The 19,620-nt window shown below is 43.6% G+C and overlaps 1 protein-coding gene across 2 annotated transcripts in view; it reads left to right on the top strand.

Annotated features, from left to right (window-relative positions):
- Positions 1–16,903, top strand: part of LOC137525497 (guanylate-binding protein 1-like) — a 42,401-nt gene extending 25,498 nt beyond the window's left edge. For both annotated transcript variants that reach the window (XM_068246617.1, XM_068246616.1), the window contains 4 exons: positions 2,543–2,755; positions 6,690–6,792; positions 9,259–9,452; positions 16,342–16,903. In XM_068246617.1, coding sequence (XP_068102718.1) covers positions 2,543–2,755; positions 6,690–6,792; positions 9,259–9,452; positions 16,342–16,581 — 750 coding nt within the window. In that variant the 3' untranslated portion in view covers positions 16,582–16,903. The remainder of the gene's footprint in view (positions 1–2,542; positions 2,756–6,689; positions 6,793–9,258; positions 9,453–16,341) is intronic.
- The last annotated feature ends 2,717 nt before the right edge of the window (positions 16,904–19,620 follow it).

The raw sequence follows: 19,620 nt of genomic DNA, 5'->3' as shown, positions 1-19,620 counted from the left end.
GACGCCAGCCGACACTGTGCGCGGATTGCCTGACCCCGCCTTACACATGACGGGGATGAATAGTATAGCACACGGGAGCCGGACTGGCTCTGACGTCAGTAGTGGTGGCCTCTCTGCGCCGTTGCAAAGATACAGCAGTGTTAATATATAGGCCACATAGTCTGTGCGACTAGAGGTGGATATTTGCATATAAGGCCAGGAGTTCTCTCTCAGGTCCGCTTGTGATACCAGGTAAGGTGATTGGCTGCTGACTTTTTGAATTCATTGGTTAAGGGGAAGTTAGATCACTATATAAGGATGGTGTTTGTTTTGTCAGTTTGTGGGCACTTCGGCTTGAGAAAGGGCTGAGTCCTGAAACAGCGGGCTGTCGCCGTATAGCCACATGTTTTTATTGATGATTCAATAAAAGAGCTTTTTATACTTTTGGAAGTGCTTGCCTCCAACTGGAATTTTTGTCTACTGGATCCCAGGTGTGGGGAACCCTTGAGGCTTGAGCACGCCATTCCCCCTTTTGAGTGAGTGCCACTCTTTTTACCACATACTTAAAGAGCAAGAGGGAGAGGGAGGTAAGGAGAGGGAGGGCGAAAATGGCTGCGGAGGGGGGCTTTGAGGAGCCCCCCCCCCGCTACTCCGTAATAGCCGGCGGCGATCAGACCCCCCCAGCAGGACATTTCCCTAGAGGGGAAAAAAGGGGGAAAGTCTGATCACCCGGTCACAATCCTGATCGGTGCTGCGGGCTGTAGAGCCCATGCAGCACCGATCATTAGAAAACCCCCTGGTCCTTAAGTGGTTAAGGACCACAGGCTTACACCCCCCTAGTGACCAGGTGATTTTTTACACTTCAGTGCTCTGCAGCTTTAAAAGCTTGATACAGAACCATACAACTTAGCAGCCAAATTAATCTTTGCTCCTTGTCTGCCCATCAACAGGGATTTCTGTTAGTAAACTCTGATCGCAGCTGCAGGCATTACTTTTTTTTTTTTCTATAAATTGTATTGTCTTTTTTTATTGATAAAAATTGTTTTTTAAATTTTTTTTTTAAATTTTACTCCCTCCCCCAAGAGCCAATCAGGGTGATCACCTCTTAGCCTATGAGAGGGATCGCATTTTGAGCCCATCCAGGGGACAGCCAAGTGAAAGGGCTGTCCCCAGTACAGCGCTGCAGTAGATCGCAGCACTCTAAAATGAAAAGAAACTGCCTTTTTGTTTTCAGTCTGCTAGCGGCCTCTGGCAGACTATTGACAGCTCCCTGTTCCACCAATCAAGCGAGGATGCGCACATCGGCGCGAATTCCCCTGCAAAACACTTCCACAGGACTTGACGCCAATCAGCATTATGCACTCCTCAGGGAGCCACTTTGCAGCTGCCAATCGGTGTTAGGCAGTCGTAAGTTGGTTAAGCACCCAATATTGTATGAATATGTGCAATAGTGTCAGGCAGGGAACACACTTGACTGTTTTCGTGCGCGTTTTCTGCACAGAAAAACTGAGAACTCATGTTAATCAATGTGCTAGTACACACTTACTGTGTTGTTCGCGCGCAGAAAAAAAACCTGACATTCTGCATCCTGATTCTGCACATTTTGGCAGTTTCCTCTATCATTTACATCAGCTGCTGTGAAAAAACGTGCGCGTTTTCCTGCATGGAAACACACTTAGTGTGCAGAAAAAGTATGCAGAAAAACGCGTGCGGAAAACTGAAAGTCAAGTGTGTTCCCTGCCTCAACTGCCAAGGTTCCCTACAGTGCAGGTCAGTAGACCAGCAGGAAAGGCTTCTGCTGACTGAAGGCATACATTTGTGAGCCACAGGTGGAGTTTCCACACCTGGTGTGTAGCTTTAGCCATAGAGGACTTAAGAAGCTGTGCTCCATTTGCAGAAACCCCACCTTTGTTTGTCAGAAGCCTGATCTCATGAAACACCTCCCATCACTTATTGTTTACAACAACTAACCGTCAAGTAGTGAGACAGTAGGCAACAAAGGTCAGGTCGCTGTTTCACACTCTGCATCAGGGTTGGCAATATCACCTTTTTGTGTCGGGAGATTCCTCTTAATTCCTGCCTAATCTGCTAAATGTGGATTGGGAAAAAACATGGATACTTAGGAAGAGGGAAGCCTCTGGATCCTGCACAGGCTTCTGTGTCCTCCTGACCTCCACTGCTGCCACACGCAGACCCCTGGAAGATATCCAATAAGAGCTTGTTTGATATTTATCGTGGTCAAACTCCACACATGTACGAATGTGGCCATGAGGCACAAGCGGCTCTGCGCTACTGTGCAGGCATGGCCATACTCATTCGAGCACAGGACTGCCACACTTGTGTGTGAAGAGTAGCATGGCCACTAACTTTCTGAGGGCCCTGTCAAGCGGTGGTGGGCTGGAGGAGGACAGCGGAATGCCTCTGGAGAATCTTCCTAGGTAAGAATTTTTTTTTATTTGTGTGTGTGTTTCATGCAGCCAGGTTCTCTTTTAAATATGCCAAAGATAACAACTGTGAGATGCAAAATTAAACATTACACATGACCGATATTTTTCCTCATCAGGAAAGTATAAAGAATATGAAAGAGGTGTTTTCCTCAGCGAATGAGGAGAAGTCTCGGGAGAGATGTAAAGTTCTCATTGAGAAGTATTCTACAAACTTTGAGAAAGCTTTGGACGAGGGAGTTTATCTCATCCCTGGTGGACATGCTAAATATAAGGAGGATCTGAAAGCCATACTAGAAGCGTATAAGACGGAAAGTGGAAAAGGTGTAAAGGTGGGTGGACTATACAGAGTATCTAAAAATTATGGAGAGTTTAACTCCAGACCAAACCCTTATTGCTTTGCCTTGAATATAGCTGGGAAGAGGTAGGAGTTCTGTAAGGGTTAAATTCTGTCTGTATTCCCCTTGACGAGATTCCCTTTAACGTAGTATGAACCACGCAAAGTGACAGCAGAATCGCTCTAGTACTTAGAAATAATAATATTAATAATAATAAACACTTATTTTGCAATAACACATTTTTAACTGTGCTGTAATTTGTTCTAAATAGTTCATAAACGATAAAACGAACTTCAAGAAAGGAAAAAAATATATACCTTTTGACTATAAACAGTGTGTACTAATATTTTTATACCTTAACTTGTCTATAATCTTTTATGTTGCAGTCATCGGCAAAATAAATTAGCGTAGCCACTTCCTGTTTCCTAATCTCCCCCCTGCTGTCCTTAGCTGACAGGCAGCATCCTGGACTTAGAGTCCCTTCTTTATGTGTAGCAGTAAGGTATTGTACCGTGTTAGCCATCAGTAAAAGCAAGAATTTTAAAATTATAAATGGTATCGTCCTGATTTAAAATTCTTTCTTTATGTGTGTGTACCCCAGAAGTCATTGACTTTTTTGTGTTTTTGACCTGCATATGCACAGTTACAGCTAGCTGGTGATTGTTGGACTACAATGTGGCACAAATGAGCACACCTATTGTGACAATGAGCAGATGTTGACCGGAAACTAGTCTAGCATACATATAGGACTCTTCTGGCAGCAGGACACAGTTGTATACTCTGCTCAGATTGTATCCATGGCTCTGCGAGTGACTGCTATCAGATTTGCTAGTTGTCTTCTTGTTTTGACCCAGCTCCTATCATCAACCTTGTTGTATTCTGCCTGCCCGGACCCTTGGCTTGTATTACAAACGTAGCTTATTTGCCATCTACTGTGTGGATCTTGACTTGTTTAACAATTCTTATCACTGGTACTGACTTTCAGCTTGCTTCTAGACTAGTTTCCTATAGGCAACAGTTTGCGAAATCTTCATACATCTGTTCTTCCTGTCTCTTGTGGGTAGAGCCATAGCTAGAAATGAAAGGCCCCATAGCAAATTTTGTTCATGCCCCCCCCCCCCCCCCCGACCACCATGATGCCTATTGCCTAACCCTAAGGATTTTCCTGTTGATTCTTAACCCTAAGACCCCCTGGACAATGTGTAACCCTAAGAAGCCCCCCACCTCCATCTCCACATATACACACACACAAAATGCCTGACCCTATCTGCTGATAATATGGGCCCAAATCACTGAATTTCCTTTCTCAGTCAAATACAAAGTTACAACAAGCATCGTCCCACCCACAATGTTACAACAAACATCCCCTCCTCCCACACACCCCTCACCTTCTTCCACAGAGAAAAGGTCCAGCTGCTGCCCTACCTGTGGTCACCTGACCCAACTAAAAAGTGCCTGCACCTCACCACATACACATACAAGACTGGGGGAAGCAGGAGTGGAAGGTGGGCAGCAACAATGAAGCAGTCAATGCTGTCCCAACAGACCTTTAGATCTCAGAGGCCAGGCAGCATCATCTAGCAGAGGAGAAGGTACTGGCAGTGCACATGTCAGTAGCGTAGCCTCCCGCTGGGTCTTCCATCCTGGACTTGCTCATTGACTGCCCCTTAAACTTTTTGATCCCAGCGGCATCTGGCATCAGGGAACACTTCCTGCATACACTTTGTCACTTCATGGGATAGGCTGTTGATGGGGCTGCTCATATCTTCTCCACTTCTCTGATGCCAGGTGCTGCTGGGATCAAACAGTCTGACAAGGAAGTGAGCAAGTGCAGAACAGAAGGCACTTAGGGTGAGAGGCTGCACCACTGACACGTGCACTGGACACTTGATTCTCTTTGCTTGCTGAGGCTGGGTGGCTGCTGAAGGTAACCTTCTCCCCAACAGCCTCTTGACATGGCAGCATCACTATTGTAGCCACATGCAACCAGGCAGGGGTGTAACAATAGGCCCTGCAAGGGATGGAGCTGCAGGGGGGGTCAAGAAGTCACAGAGGGCCCTGTCCTGAGAGACTGGCAACTAAGGGCAAGGAGAGAAAAAAAGTTCTGCTTTCTGCACAATTGTTCTAATGCCTGCGCCTGCTCTGCCACTGATAAGGAATCATACAAAGTTTTGTAGACAGTCCCTATTCATTGTGTTGGGGAGGGGGCCCCATCCAAAGTTTTGCAGGGGGGGGGGCCCAGTGATTTCTGGTTATGCCCCTGCAACCAGGGAAAGAAGGATCCCATAAGACCACACCAGTTCATAGAATAACCAGATAAACTTTACTGATACATAATGTTACAAAAATATTGCTAAAAACTATTAAAAGCAGTAATACCAGAGTGAACAAACATACCTGAATTGCTAAGATGCATGACAAATCTCCCAGCTCTCTCACCCCTATATAATTCAACCATAAACAATGATTGAGCAATATAAAGTGTCAGTGCAAATTGATCCACATAAACGTATCCACTTAAAAAATCTCACTTATAGAAAGTGCAATTGCTACAAAAATAGGCAGCACGCAAAGCTGCATGAGAAAGAATAAAAGACCACGTGAATGCCAGAAAAAAAAGAACATGTGAAAAACAAACTGGAGATGAAGGACAGCAATAGCCCCACAGACAGGAAATAGAAATGCACCTGGGTAATACGGGTCCATATAAGACCAACAGAAAGTGGTAGGACAAAAGTGAAAGCAGAGAACCGCTAGAGTGAAGAGTACAAGAAAAAGAGGAGCTCACCAATTGCTGCAGGGGGAGGAAGCTGGCTTCACCATGGAGACTACCCCCTCGTCGTATGCTGTGATGGTGTGACCGGGCAGACAGCTGGAAAGGAGGCGTAGCTAAACACACAGCTATGCAAGAGGGGCAAAGCTATGTGTGGGAGGGGCGGGACTACGTGCAGGAGGGGCAGAACCACAGCCAGTGCTACTCATTTGATGGAACTATAAAGTATGTGTCAGGCACCAGCAGTCAGGGGAATGTGCAGAAAGGTGGCAGGTGGAAAATAGCCCCATTTCACCTGCCAACTTCTCTGCAATGCTGCTGCGATGGGGAGGGGCCCATGGGTGGGGGTGTCACTCTGGCAATCCTGGACGGGCCCTGGGCCTATGATTTTAAAAAAGCACAATTAACATAGGCAGCAGGACAGAGGGCCCCCCTAGTTATGGTGAAGGGATCCGGGCCCCATAGCAATTCATATGGTTGCTATGGTGAACCCTATGCCACTGCTTGTGGGTTGATCCCGGGGGCTGCAACCTAGTGGTTATGAGGCAGCAGAAAAGTCCAATTCCACCCAGGGTAGTTGCACATTGCTTGTGCTCTGGTGAAGGCCACCTAAGCTGGTCACCCTGGGAGAGCCTAGGCTTACAAGTGGTGTGACGACCAATAGTGCTCATAATTCCTTCTGTTGTTGTCACGTGCTGGACAGCAGAGCTACAAGATAACAAAAGCCATACAAATTTAGTGTTGTCATGCTGAATCCCCACCCATATTATTTGCTCTTTGACATGCCTCTTAAGTGTGGAGCGTTAGCAGATAGCTGCTGCTTACACTGAGGATCTTGAAATACATATTTCTGTGTCCATCAATGCAGCAGATAGCATAAGTTCCTTCCAATATCTCTGTTACTGGGATGGTTTGGAATTATTAAAATGTTGATGTCATCAGAATACGCTAAACAATTTTTCAAAGTGAACTTGGTCAGAGATAAAGACGGTATATGTAGTATTGTCTAAAAGTCTTAATAATGTAATCTTGAGAAAAGTGATTGAGAGTTTGGCTTTCTTTGAGGACTTCAGGTAACCTTGGTTTGAAAATTGACCATTAAACACTTTACTACAAAGGTGATGTTAAATTTTTACTATTAATGATGTTTTATAGGCTGAAGAGGTGCTTCAGGAATTCCTAAAGTCTAAACAGCGCATAGAAGCTTTGATAATAAAAGAGGACAATGCCTTGACCCAAAGAGAGAAGGAAAAGGAAGGTGAGAGACAGCCTTATCATCTTCTGTCACTTTTTTTTCCCTGAAACCCTTACTCCCTATGTTAATATAATTGTTGTCAGTGTCACCTCTTTGCTTTTAACAAAGCCTTTGTTCTTCTGAAAAGGCTCTCCGCTAGTATTAGGAGTATAAGTGAGGTTGAGCAATGACATTGTGTCCTTCACATTTAGCATTCTTTTTATATGTACTCAAGTATAAAATAATGTCAGGGTGGCGGGAACATTAGGTGTGCTGGACTTTGGTGTGAGTCAGCTCTTCTTTCACCCTTCCCATTCTAAGGTGCGCTCAAGGCAGGGCTGTGGAGTTGGTACAAAAATCTTCCGACTCCAACTCCGACTCCTCAGTTTCTGAAACCACGACTCCGACTCCAACTCCAGGTACCCAAAATTGCTCAGACTCCGACTCCTCGACTCCGACTCCTTAGACTAATGCTTAACAGGGCTTTGGATTTTGTACAAAAATCATGCGACTCTGACTCTCGACTCCGACTCCTCAGTTTCTAAAACCACAACTCCGACTCCAACTCCGACTCCGGGTGCCCAAAATTGCCCCGACTCAGACTCCTCGACTCCGACTCCAACTCCGACTCCACAGCCCTGGCTCAAGGTGGTAGTTGTGTCGTGGTTATGATTGGTTCGAATTGGCCTTAGGTCAATTGGGGGGAGGAGGGGGGGGGGTTGATCCTGGTATATGACTGTAAATGTATGTTCTATAGCTATATACTGTATACCTGTTTTCTTTTCACGCTTCTATAGGTGAAAGATGAGAGCCAAATTGTTTAGGCTATTGTTATATACGTTTCACCTTTCTTTGTTCGTAAGTTAAGTGTACGGCTACTAGGTGATTGGAACCTCGACGGGGTGTTGTATGATAAAAAAATAAAATAAAAAGAAATGTTTGAAAAACACTAAAAAGTTGGATATTGTGCATTGTTTTTTAGGGCAGTAATATTATTCAATGTCTGTACATATTGGCCATTCTGACTTTTCAATAGAAATGCATTTATTTGAAAAGAAAAAAAAGTATATCAGGCCTAGTGTAAAATAAATGACCCCTCAAAACTCAACTAATCTGTAAAGACCATTCTATGTGGCATTATGATGTTAAAACAGAAAATGACTTTCCCCTAAGACCTAGGTTCTCAACATGTGGTACCCCAGGGGGTACGTATGATGCCTCCAGGGGGTACTCAGGCTTGATATACTTAATCAAGAATAACAGGCAGCAAAAAGTCCAATTCCACCTAGAGTTTTAGAAAATGATAAATATTATTGAAACAATACCAAATTAGTGTTTTAGCTAATTAAAAACAATAGTAAATGCTAGTAAATTGTTAGAACTAATTATCATATACTATGATTAAATATATATTTGTCAAGGGGTACTTGTGATAATGTTTACTATGCTAGGGGGTACTTGGTGAGTACAGGGCTTTAAAAGGGGTATATACCAATACAAGTTTTCTTCATAAAGCGCAAAAAGAGAGTGCACACCAATATTATGCCTGGTAAACAAATCACAACTTTCCCAAGTGGTGCAACAGAAACAGATTAGGTCTTGATAAAGCCCCAGTGGCGGGGCAAAACGATCGTCGACCGCTACACCTCCGCGCCACCGGTTGACCTCATCTGTATTGCTGCATCAGTTGCCTTTGGATGTGATAAGTATTATCTTTTTACTGCTGCCATGGTTTTTGAAGATATTAGATTAAAGTGTTAAAGTTTTTATCATACAAATGAATTGCTCCTGGACTCTATATCTGTTGTGTGGAATACATACCAATAAAATGTTAAACACTGCCCTAAGACACTTGAAGGGCCAACAACATCATTGTCAGCTGTGTTGTAAATTTCGCTTTTACTAGTTCGAAGAGTGCACCAAAAGTAATATGCAGAGGCTGATTTATAAAATATATCACCATGGGTTACCCTATTCTCCCCATGGACTTTGACCCATGAGCCTTTGGTGCCTTTGCCCCTGTTACAAGTCCACAGGTTATCCTTCCCGATCTCTGTATGATGAACATAATCAAGTGTCATGCAGGAAAACAGGAAGTAGAGAGGAGACGGCTACTGGCGGGGACACATCACATGGAGGAAGTGAGCAAGTGAGTTAATTACAACTCACACCCCTGCCAGTGCTGCAAGGGTTACAGGAGGGGAGCCCATGAAGAGGGAGGAATTATGTCGGCCCTCTCCCCACTTTTGCCAGGCAGCCCGCAGAAGGGAAATGAGTGGTGGCCAGGGAGGGAGGGGTGAGATGCCACCTTGGCGCATGATGCCGCTTGAGGAAAAGGCATCACCTGGCTTCATGGGCAACCTGTGGCTGCTGCTCGCAGAGTAATTTTAGGCAGTCAAGTGACAGGTAGAGCAAACTAAAATAATTTTTCTGGCTTGTTTTTGATACATTGAACTAAGATGTAACATGTTGGTTTACTTTTTTCGTCAGAGGAATACTCAGCTAAAAATTTGAGAGAAATGGAGAAAAAATTGCAAGAGTTGGAAGAAAGTCAGAAGAAGCAAAATATGGAGATGGAAAAGGCTGGCTTCCAGGAGACCATCAAACAGCTAATGGAGAAGATGTCAGAGGAGAGGAAGTTCATGAATCAAAAACTGGAAGAAGCTATCAGTGAAAAGAGCAGGGTAATAGTAATGCATTCATATATATCAGTGCACTGTGCCACAAAGGTAGACAAGGAGATGTCACAACTAAAATATGGTTCACTTTGGGTGGCCAGATAATTCCCATGCCACTAGTTATGATGGATGAACATCCAATTTTCGCGTTTGAGAATGCGTTTGAGAATTTTCCGCAAATGTTCGTGATCTGGCCGTTTGCTGCAGGCTCTAAAGATTCAAATGGGTAGGAGAACTTCAAAACTTTTAGAGGATCTCTGCAGCCACAATTTCTTTAAAAAAGGTGTAAAAAGTGTACCAAAACCTGAACAGTGGCATGGCAAAGGAGGATCAACTGTGAAATAGTGGGCAAAAAAATACGTATTTTGCGCAATCACTTTTTTAATGGTTATTTGTAAAGTTTAATGGCCGCCAAATTTAGAGGTTAATCGCAAAGCCCCCACACACGCTACAAACACCAAATGGTGCTAGAAGCACCCATGGCACCCATCTAAGCTGGCACCCTGGAACACCCACAGGGATCTAATATCAGGTGCTGTGGATGCTCCAGGGTGTCGGCATTAGTAGACGCGATAGATGCAGAGGAGGGACAGGGAGGAGAACAGGAGCCCTGCAGGGACAGAACTAGAGCATAAGCATCTTTAAATTTCCCTCCAGGCTCCCCATTGGTCTGTTAATAGATCGATGGGGAGCCTAGAAGGAAATTTAAAGATGCTTATGCTCTAGCTATACTTAGTAAAAAAAAAACTTTACAAGGCATGATCCAATTAGCCCCAAAAGGGAAAAAATTCCTTCCCGACTCCAGATGGCAATCAGATAAAATCCCTGGATCAACACCACTGGGCATTACCTAGTAATTATAGCCATGGATGTCTTTCAATGCAAGGAAAACATCTAAGCCCCCTTTAAATGCAGATATAGAATTTGCCATATCTACTTCCTGTGGAAATGCTGCATTCCACATCTTAATCACTCTTACTGTAAAGAACCCTTTCCTACATAAATGGCTAAAACGTTTTTTCCACTATGTGCAGATCATGTCCTCTAGTCCTTTGTAAAGGCCTAAGGACGAAAAGCTCATCCGCCAAGCTTTTATATTGCCCTCTGATGTATTTATACATGTTAATTAGATCCACTAAATTAACCCAGTTTATCTAACCTTTCTTGGTGAGACCTTCCATCCCTCATATCAATTTAGCTGCTCATCTCTGCACCTGCTCTAAAACTGCAATATCTTTCCTGTAATGTGGTGCCCAGAACTGAATTCCATTTTCCAGATATTAGAGCACAGGTGTCAAACTCCAAGCCTGGAGGGCCAGATCCATGCCAGTGTTTCGGATGGACTGAGAAAGAGAGAAATGGGTTCTTACCTGATGGACCACACCTTTCCTGTTTCAGACCCATCAATTAGTTTGAGTTGTGCCAAAAATGTGTGAGGACCTCGGCCCTCCAAGGAACGGTTTGACACCCCTGTATTAGAGAGTTAAACGGGCAATATTATGCTAGCATCTCGAGTTTTAATTTCCCTTTAATGCATCCCAAAAATGTATTAGCTTTAGCTGCAGCGGCTTGGCATTGAATATGACTATTTAACTTGTTGTCGATGAGTACTCCTAAGTCCTTCTCCAAGGTTGATGTCCCCAACTGTATCCCATTTATTTTGTATGGTGCTAGACCATTGGTTCAACCAAAATTCATGACTTTACATTTTTCAACCTTGAATTGTATCTGCCATTTATATGCCCATATAGCCATCCTATCTAGATCCTGTTGCAATATGTCACTATCTTCCTGAGAGTTGATGATTCTGCACAATTTTGTATCATCTGCAAAAATAGCAACATTGCTTTCTACTGCATCTACTAGATCATTAATAAATAAATTGAAGAGCACTGGATCCAGTACAGACCCCTGTGGGACCCACTGCTAACAGTCACCCATTTTGAATATGATCCATTGATTACAAATCTTTGTTTTCTGTTCATTAGCCAGTTCCCTATCCATGCACTCTTCCGCAGTCCTTGCATCCTCAACTTTTGCACCAGACTTTTGTAGGGAACAGTGTCAAAGGCCTTTGCAAAGTCCAAGTATATCACATTTACAGCATTCCCAATATCCACATTACCGTTCACTACCTCATAAAAGCTGAGCATGTTAGTCAAACAGGACCTGTGTTTATTAAACCCATGCTTATGCTGAGAAATAAGATTATTTTCTACTATGAAGTTGTAACGATCGGTGTAACAGAGAGGATCTGATTATTGGCGATCTGCAGTATCACCAAAAATACAGATATATACCTGATTATTGATGATCTGCAGTATCACCGATAATCAGATATATCACTAACCTCTGGACACCTGAGGTATGAGTGTTTGGGTGCAACAGTAATACTTTGAGGACAATACCTGGAGTACAGGTACAAAAGCAGTAAGGAATACTGCGCAAGAGAACAAATTCCTTCCAGTAGCCAGAGAATCTCCCGAAGGGAGGAGTCAGGCTGGGGGTAGGAAGGACCAGAGCGTGAGTGACACCAAGGAAGGTGTCACTAACTGATCTGTGAACAATCTCCTAACTGGGGAGATAGTTCTCGAGGTCGGGCAAGCCAGGCCGGCAACACACAGACAGATAATGTACACAGACAGAAGGCTGGTTCGGTAATCCTAAGGAACGCAGGGTTTGGCAACAGAGTATCAGATATAGCGAAGTACCGAATCAGTGATCAGAAGAGTAGTCAGGAAAGCAGAAATTCATAACAGATAATAAACAATGCCTAATCTTGGGTGTGAGCTCCGTGATCATCAACACCCTGGAACTAGTCTGGTATATAACAGAATGGTAACTCAGATTCCTAATCTTGGGTGTGAGGTCCTTGATCATCAACACCCTGGAACTAGTCTGAAGTATAACAGAATGGCAACACAGATTCCTAATCTTGGGTGTGAGGTCCTTGATCATCAATACCCTGGAACTAGTCTGAAGTATAACAGAATGGTAACACAGTATCTGACAATAGGTCGAGAGGGCTTCCACGTAGTGATCGCAACGGCAGACAACCAAAGAATGATCAGCACCCAGTATATATAGTAAGGCGCTTTCCAGCGCCTCCCCTAAGTGCTGGACCAATGGGAACTGGTTGAATCGTCAGTTGACCAGCTTGGTCAGCTGACTCCCTTCTGGCTGTCATAAAAGTTCTGCCTCTCAGCGCGCGCGCGCGCGTCCTTCTGAACCTGTGTGGACTATCAGTCCCAGCCACACCAGACATGTGTTGTAAAGCACCCGTCGCGCTGGACGCGGAACCGGCCGCACCGCTATCAGAGCATGCGGCGGTTTCTCCGCGTTCAGCCATACTAGTGGATGTAGGCCTACGCGTGCAAACCGCCGCGTTGAACGCGGAATCAGCCGCCTTGTTCTGAGTACACGCGGCGGCTTTTCCGCGTTTTCTCACAGAAGTCTTGTATAGTATCCCTTAGTAACCCCTCAAATAGTTTGCACACAACTGATGTTAAGCTTACAGGTCTGTAATTTCCCAGATCTGATTTTTTTGCTCTTCTTAAATAATGGGAAAACGTGGGCTGTACGCCAATCTACTGGAACTCAGCCAGTTGAAAGGGAGTCACAAAAGATAAGATAAAGGGGTTTATCGATAACTGAACTTAATTCCCTTAGGACCCGAGGATGTATGCTATTTGCTATCATAAGTTTTTTACTATCGATTTTCTCCAAAACTACAAGGTCTTTTGAAACATATTTTTTCCTCTTTTCCCCACTTTCCTCCTTAATATACCCTGCAAATTTGGTGTAGCTAGCAAGTGGCTTTACTCTTAACCATTAAAGTCAGTGGACATTGAATTTAGTGTTAAATGTGAACGCAAACTTTTGACAAAAAAACTCACTTTAAATGTGAACAGCCCAAGTTCATTGGGACCTGCAGAAGATGTCAGTACTATATAAATACTTAATAATTATAAGGTAAGACATTAGACTAGGATTTTTGTAGGGATTAGAGATGGCCTGAACAGTTCGCCAGCGAACAGGTCCTGGCAATCATGGGCTGGTTGAAATTAACATTTAATGCTATTTTTTTTGGTAAAAAATTTGCCTTTGCATTTTTTAAATTAAAGTCACTGTCTGTGGTTCATATCAAAGCCCCATATGTGCTAGGATCCTCCTGATCCCCACTGGTCTGTTATTAGACCAATGGGGAGCCTTGGAGCCTAAATTTAAAGATGCTTTTTGCTCTAGGTATACTGCTGTGCGTCGAGGAGCGGCGGGTGCATGGAGCAATGGAGATCTTTAATCAAGATCAAAAGATAGAGGATATTGGCTTGGGACTTTTCCGAGGCTATTGGCGTGTGAACCCCCATGGCATTGTTGCACCCCACCTCCCCCTGTGGCACTGGAAGTGGGGAAAAGCCCATTGTCCATGTACGTTGGGGGAGAGAGGGATGCTTGGCCATCCCTCTCCTCCGGAGCCCCCCCCCCCATACCATAGACCATGCGGGCTGGTATAGCTCAGGGTGCGAAGACTCATACAGCCGGGGCTCCGCATTCTGGCTATTCTGTCAATTTGGTGTTTCTAGCACATTCGGGGGCTTTGCTGTTAACCACTAAACTCGGCAGCCGTTAAAACATTTCCCACACTCAGCACAAGAACTTTAAAATTGATTTTTCTCAAAAACTATAAAATCTGTTTGAAAATTGTAATCCCTGTTCCCAATGTCCTCATTAGAATACCCTGCAAAGTTGGTGTTTCTAGCATGTATGGGGCTCAGCTTAGCTATTAACTGCTAAAATTGGCGGCCATTCCCCTGCCATTTAAGTCTTTGGAGCCCCCCCCCCACACACACACACACACACGAACAGCCAGTTCACAAACATTTGTGGTAAATTTGCATTCTCATTCGCAAAGGCAAAATTTGATGTTTGCTACATCATTGGTGGGGAGTGGGACTAGATTATTAGCTGCTCAGAGGACAGTCAGTGACATGACTATGTACCCCGTAAAGTGCTACAGAAGACAGTAGAGCTGTATAAATATACAATAATAATATGAAAGGACATTAGACTATGATTATGGTCAGAATTGGATTGTAAGCTCCTCCAAATACAGTCAATGACATGACCATATATGCTGCAAAGTGCTGTAGGAGCTTTTGCTGCTATATAAATACATAATGATAATATAATAGGGACCTCACACTATTACATACACAAAGATGTCTGCGCTATATCCAAGATACATTTCAAGCGTGGGTGCCCTACAGGTTGCACAAAATTGCTGCTCCACAAACCTCCTGGGTTGGTTGGCAAAAGTGTCTAAAAAGAAGCATGGAAATAGAGGGCTCTCTTGTGCATTAAACCTTTTATTCAGAGCAGATAATTAAAATTGCACTTACAAGAAGATGGCAAACATCAAACATATCATACTTCAATGTGCAGGATCAAGGTCTCCTCAGAGTGCATCTGTCCAAAGGATTTCCCACTCACTGCATCAGATCTGATGAAGGCAGAGTTCTGCCAAAACACGTAATGATGCAATTGGCACAGTAAACGATCAAGCTCCTCCATCTGCAAGCGCCCGAGGAACATCTACACTGCTGGCCACGGTGCCACAAGGGGGAAATCATTAGGATAGATGTACTCTGAGGAGACCCTGATCCTGCACATTGAAGTGCGATATGCTCGATGCTTGCAATCTTCTTGTAAATGCAAATTTAAGCTCAGTTTGTCTTGCCTGGGCTACCAAATAGGTCAGAAATAGCCCTGTAGAAAACAATACCTTTTACTTTTAGGGCCCGTTCACACTTAAAAATGCTCCAATTCAGTAGGGCAGAAATGGATGTGTGAACATATCATATGGCAAACACAGGATACGTTTATGCTTGCCAATTTTAACAGAGCAGAATACGTAGCAGGAGCAGATCGCATGTTCCTGAACGGCATGATTTTTCCGTAGCCCAAATACGCCGTGGATGCTCCAATAAGTGCAATCCTATGAGAATGGACAGTGTCTATTCCCACTAGGCTACTTTACCCATTTTTCCTGTTCTACTCACCTGTCATCTGTGTTTCTGGTCTCTATTCGCATCCTCCACATGCACTGACCACTGGGCTTGGTGACTGGGGCTAGTATTGGGGCCCCGGTAGAACCATATTGCTTTCATTTGTTTACTAAGGACCAATGGGAATCCTCTTTAGAACCAGGGAAGATTTTCATTGGTTCACTGAGTGGTGGGCCAATGATAATCCTCCCTGTTTCTAGGTAGGATTCCCTTGATCTAGCCAATGATAGCCTTATGTTGCTGGGGCTCTAAACTTATCGTTGCTTGTGCCTGAGCCAGCAGCAGTAGCAGCAGCGGGATGACTCGAATAGCAGCAGTGGCGATGTAGGTGATAGCGGCGGACCAGATGCACAATGGTGAGTAGTGTGAATACACTAACCGTACGCTGCTACAGGGCACAGCACATCCACCCAGGATACACTGAAAGCCCCATTGTGCTTCCCGCCTATAGTGTGGGAACCTAGCCTCATTGTTCTCCCTAAGTTCCTGCATCTAACACAGGCATGGGCAAACTCGCCCCCCCAGCTGTTACGGAACTACAAGTCCCACAATGCATTTGCCTTTATGAGTCATGACTGTGGCTGTCAGACTCCTGCAATGCATTGTGGGGCTTGTAGTTCCTTAACAGATGGAGGGCTTGCCCATGCCTGATCTAACATTTACTTGCCTAAGATGTTATTTTAAACAGTTTTAATTAGAACAAAATGGCTGATCTTGCAGATTGTGTCATTGGAAATTTTAGGAATCAAAACATACAGACTGAAAATGCCATGTTTCTTAATTTCACTTATTCCTGCTCTACATTCATATACATTGTTGTGTATTGACAGGAAGTTCAGTTATACGGACAGCAAGGTCTGCAGAAACACGCCAACATGTACCAGGAACAGATTAAAGACTTGCAGCAAGAGAGGAAGAAACAGAATGACCCAACGTGGTACGACCCTATTGTGAACACCTTGAAACGCGTTGCCAGTCAGGTGGTTCCTGGGATCATCAGTGTTTGGGGAGATGTAGTTAAACAGTCAGTCAATGATTATTGGATGGACTATGAAGAAGATGACTTTTGAATTTATTTTACCTGTAATATTTACAGACACAAAACATACACAAAATTAAAACTACTGTTAGTGGAAATCTAGACAACATTTTTTTTAAGTTTTTGATAGAGAGGGAAGGGTAATAGCTGAACATATATATCTTCTATTTCTGTCTTGATTTTCATTAGGAAGTTTTAATTGTATTTCCTGTCTCAGTGATTGTGGACACTTGTGATGAGCTAACATGGCCAATTTAGTTTTGCCATAATTTTCACACAAATGTGACATTTTTGATGAGTATATTCAAGAAACTATATGGACATGAGAAAGCATTTTTTCACCAAATGTATTGAACACATTTTCAAAAAAAGTGCTTATTTTATTGCAAAAATGCTATTATATTTCTATGCAAAAATAGCAAGTCAGGCAAACAAAAAAAGTTTTTGATTTGAAAATGTGACAATTCAAGCTCAACATTCACAGCGAATGTAAAAAACACTTACCCTATATATTTTAAATAAAGTGGAGTATTTTATACTCTGTTTTAACTTTACAGTGCTTTTGTTTTTTTATGTAAAGTTAAGAAATAATAGAAAAGAAACATAAGGTCTGATACAATTCACTGTTTCTCCTAAGTTTTCTCCTAGGTGGTATTTCACATCTATTAATAAAATGCCTTTTAACCTACCCAGCGTTCAATTTCCCCAGGATTTCTGTGCAAACAGTGATAAAATTTATTTTTAAAACTTTTTTTTTTCCTGTAACTTGCCAAAATGTGTCAAGCAAGGGTCTAGTATACAGTGCAGGAGAGTATTGATGTGTATGCATGTTTATACTGTTCACAGCATGTTTTTTTAAACGGACATTTCTGTCCATACCGCTAGGGAGGTTAAAGAGACTCTGAAGGGAGAATAAATCTCGCTTCAGAGCTCATAGTTAGCAGGGGCACGTATGCCCCTGCTAAACCGCCGCATATGCGCCGCTAAACGGGGGTCCATTCACCCCCAATTCCCCCACTGCGACACTTGGTCGCAGGCTTGGTCGCTCCTGGAGGCAGGGCTAACGGCTGCAGCCCCTCCTCCATTCGCGTCTATCAGCCGCGCATCACCGCCTCTCCCCCGCCCCCCACAGTGAAGGAAGACTGAGAGGGGCGGGGGAGAGGCGGAGATACGCGCTGACAGACGCGCGTGGGGCAGGGCTGCGGCGGTTAGCCCTGCCCCAACCAGGAAGTGCTCCCCCGCTACACGGAGGCGGATTTGGGGGTCAAGGGACCCCCGTTAAGCCGCAGGATAGCGGCGGTTTAGCAGGGGCACACAAGCCCCTGCTATATATGAGGTCTGAAGCGAGATTTATTCTCGCTTCAGACTCTCTTTAAGCAACAGGCAAGAAAATACTCAGAATAATTTAGGCAGTACTTTTTCTCCTACTTTTTGGTACTTATTCAATTGCAGAGTAGTGAAAAGTTATTTAAAATAGAACAAAATTATCTCCTAGGAGAAAACTTAGGGGGAATGTGAATCGGATCGGACCCACAGAGTCGTAGGGATTAAAATGGGAACATGTGAGCAGGGGTGCTCAGATACCCCTTTTTAAAATCCGAATTGATTCGGATCCAGATACCCAGATATCCGGATCCAAATCGGATATCCGAATGTTCTGGTATCCGCATACATGCGGATATCCTAATGCATTATCCGGGAAATCCGAACTGATTCGGATATCCAGATAGAAAACCGGAAGTGGCCTTTAACCACTTCGCCGCCCGGGTACAGCCCAAAGCAGCCCTCCGCTACCGCCGCTGCCACTGATGTCCACGCTCCCTCTTGCACGTGCGCGTGCTCCAACGCTCGTGCACACCGCCGCCTGCTCACCCGGAGATCAATGAACGGGAAAAAACATTCCCGTTCGTTGATCTCTGTCCCCCAGCAATGATCGGTTGCTTCTATGAGAAGCAGCACGATCATTGTGAAAAAAAAAAGTTTTCCAGCCTCCCTGAACTTCTTGCAAGCGTACTTCCTATGCTTGCAGGACACATTTACAAAAAATTACTGTGGCCGTCTTGTGGCCAAAAAGTAAAACTACACCGAAAAACATTTTTCATATACAAATACATTACTTTACAATATAAATGAACTCATTAACTGCCGCACTCCCCAATTGTTACCAATTTTTTTTTGTAATGAAAAAATAAAAAAAATTACAATTAAAAAAAAACATAGTTACCTTAGGGACTGAAATCTTTAAATATTTATATCAAGTGGGTATAACACTGTTACTTTACTTAAAATATGGGCTTGTAATTAGGGATGGATTCAAAACTAAAAAAAATGCACCTTTATTTGTAAATAAAATATTGTCGCCAAACATTGTGATAGGGACATAATTTAAATGGTGTAATAACCGGGACAAATGGGCAAATAGGTTACATGGATTTTAATTACAGTAGCATGCATTATTTAAAAACTATAATGGCCGAAAACACATTTAGAATAAAATAATTCTTGGCATAATGTACCACCTAAAGAAAGCCTAATTGGTGGCGAAAAAAACAAGATATAGTTCATTTCATTGCGATAAGTAATGATAAAGTTATAGGCGAATGAATGTAAGGAGCGCTGAAAGGTGAAAATTGCTCGGATGCTGAAGGGGTAAAACCCCTCAGTTGTGAAGCGGTTAAATTGCTTCTAAAACGTTTTTTAGGGTAAATGATGCATGTAGCAAGAAGAGAAACACTAACCAGAAGAGAAACATTAATTGATTATGTGGGGAGTTAAAATACAAAAAAAAATGGCTGTAAATTAACATCAGGACTAGGTTCCAGACAGCGGTCGTGCAGCTCACATTCTGTCCAAAGTCCAACCGCACAACTGGGACATGACAGTTTTCAGCCCAGACACCTCAAAAAAATTATGTCAGAATTGTGTTTTGGGTTAAATATAGGTGTATCAGCACAGCACAGCAGCAGTGGCCTGTGGCACCCTGGCGGCGGGAGCAGCACAGGCAGCAGGAGCAGGGCAATGCAGCAGCAGCAGGTGTAACGTGTGCCAGGAGCATGCCAGATGTGGCACG

Source organism: Hyperolius riggenbachi, chromosome 7 (genome assembly GCF_040937935.1).
Source record: "Hyperolius riggenbachi isolate aHypRig1 chromosome 7, aHypRig1.pri, whole genome shotgun sequence".
Taxonomy (NCBI): Eukaryota; Metazoa; Chordata; class Amphibia; order Anura; family Hyperoliidae; genus Hyperolius; species Hyperolius riggenbachi.
This window is presented reverse-complemented; position numbering and strand designations above follow the sequence as displayed.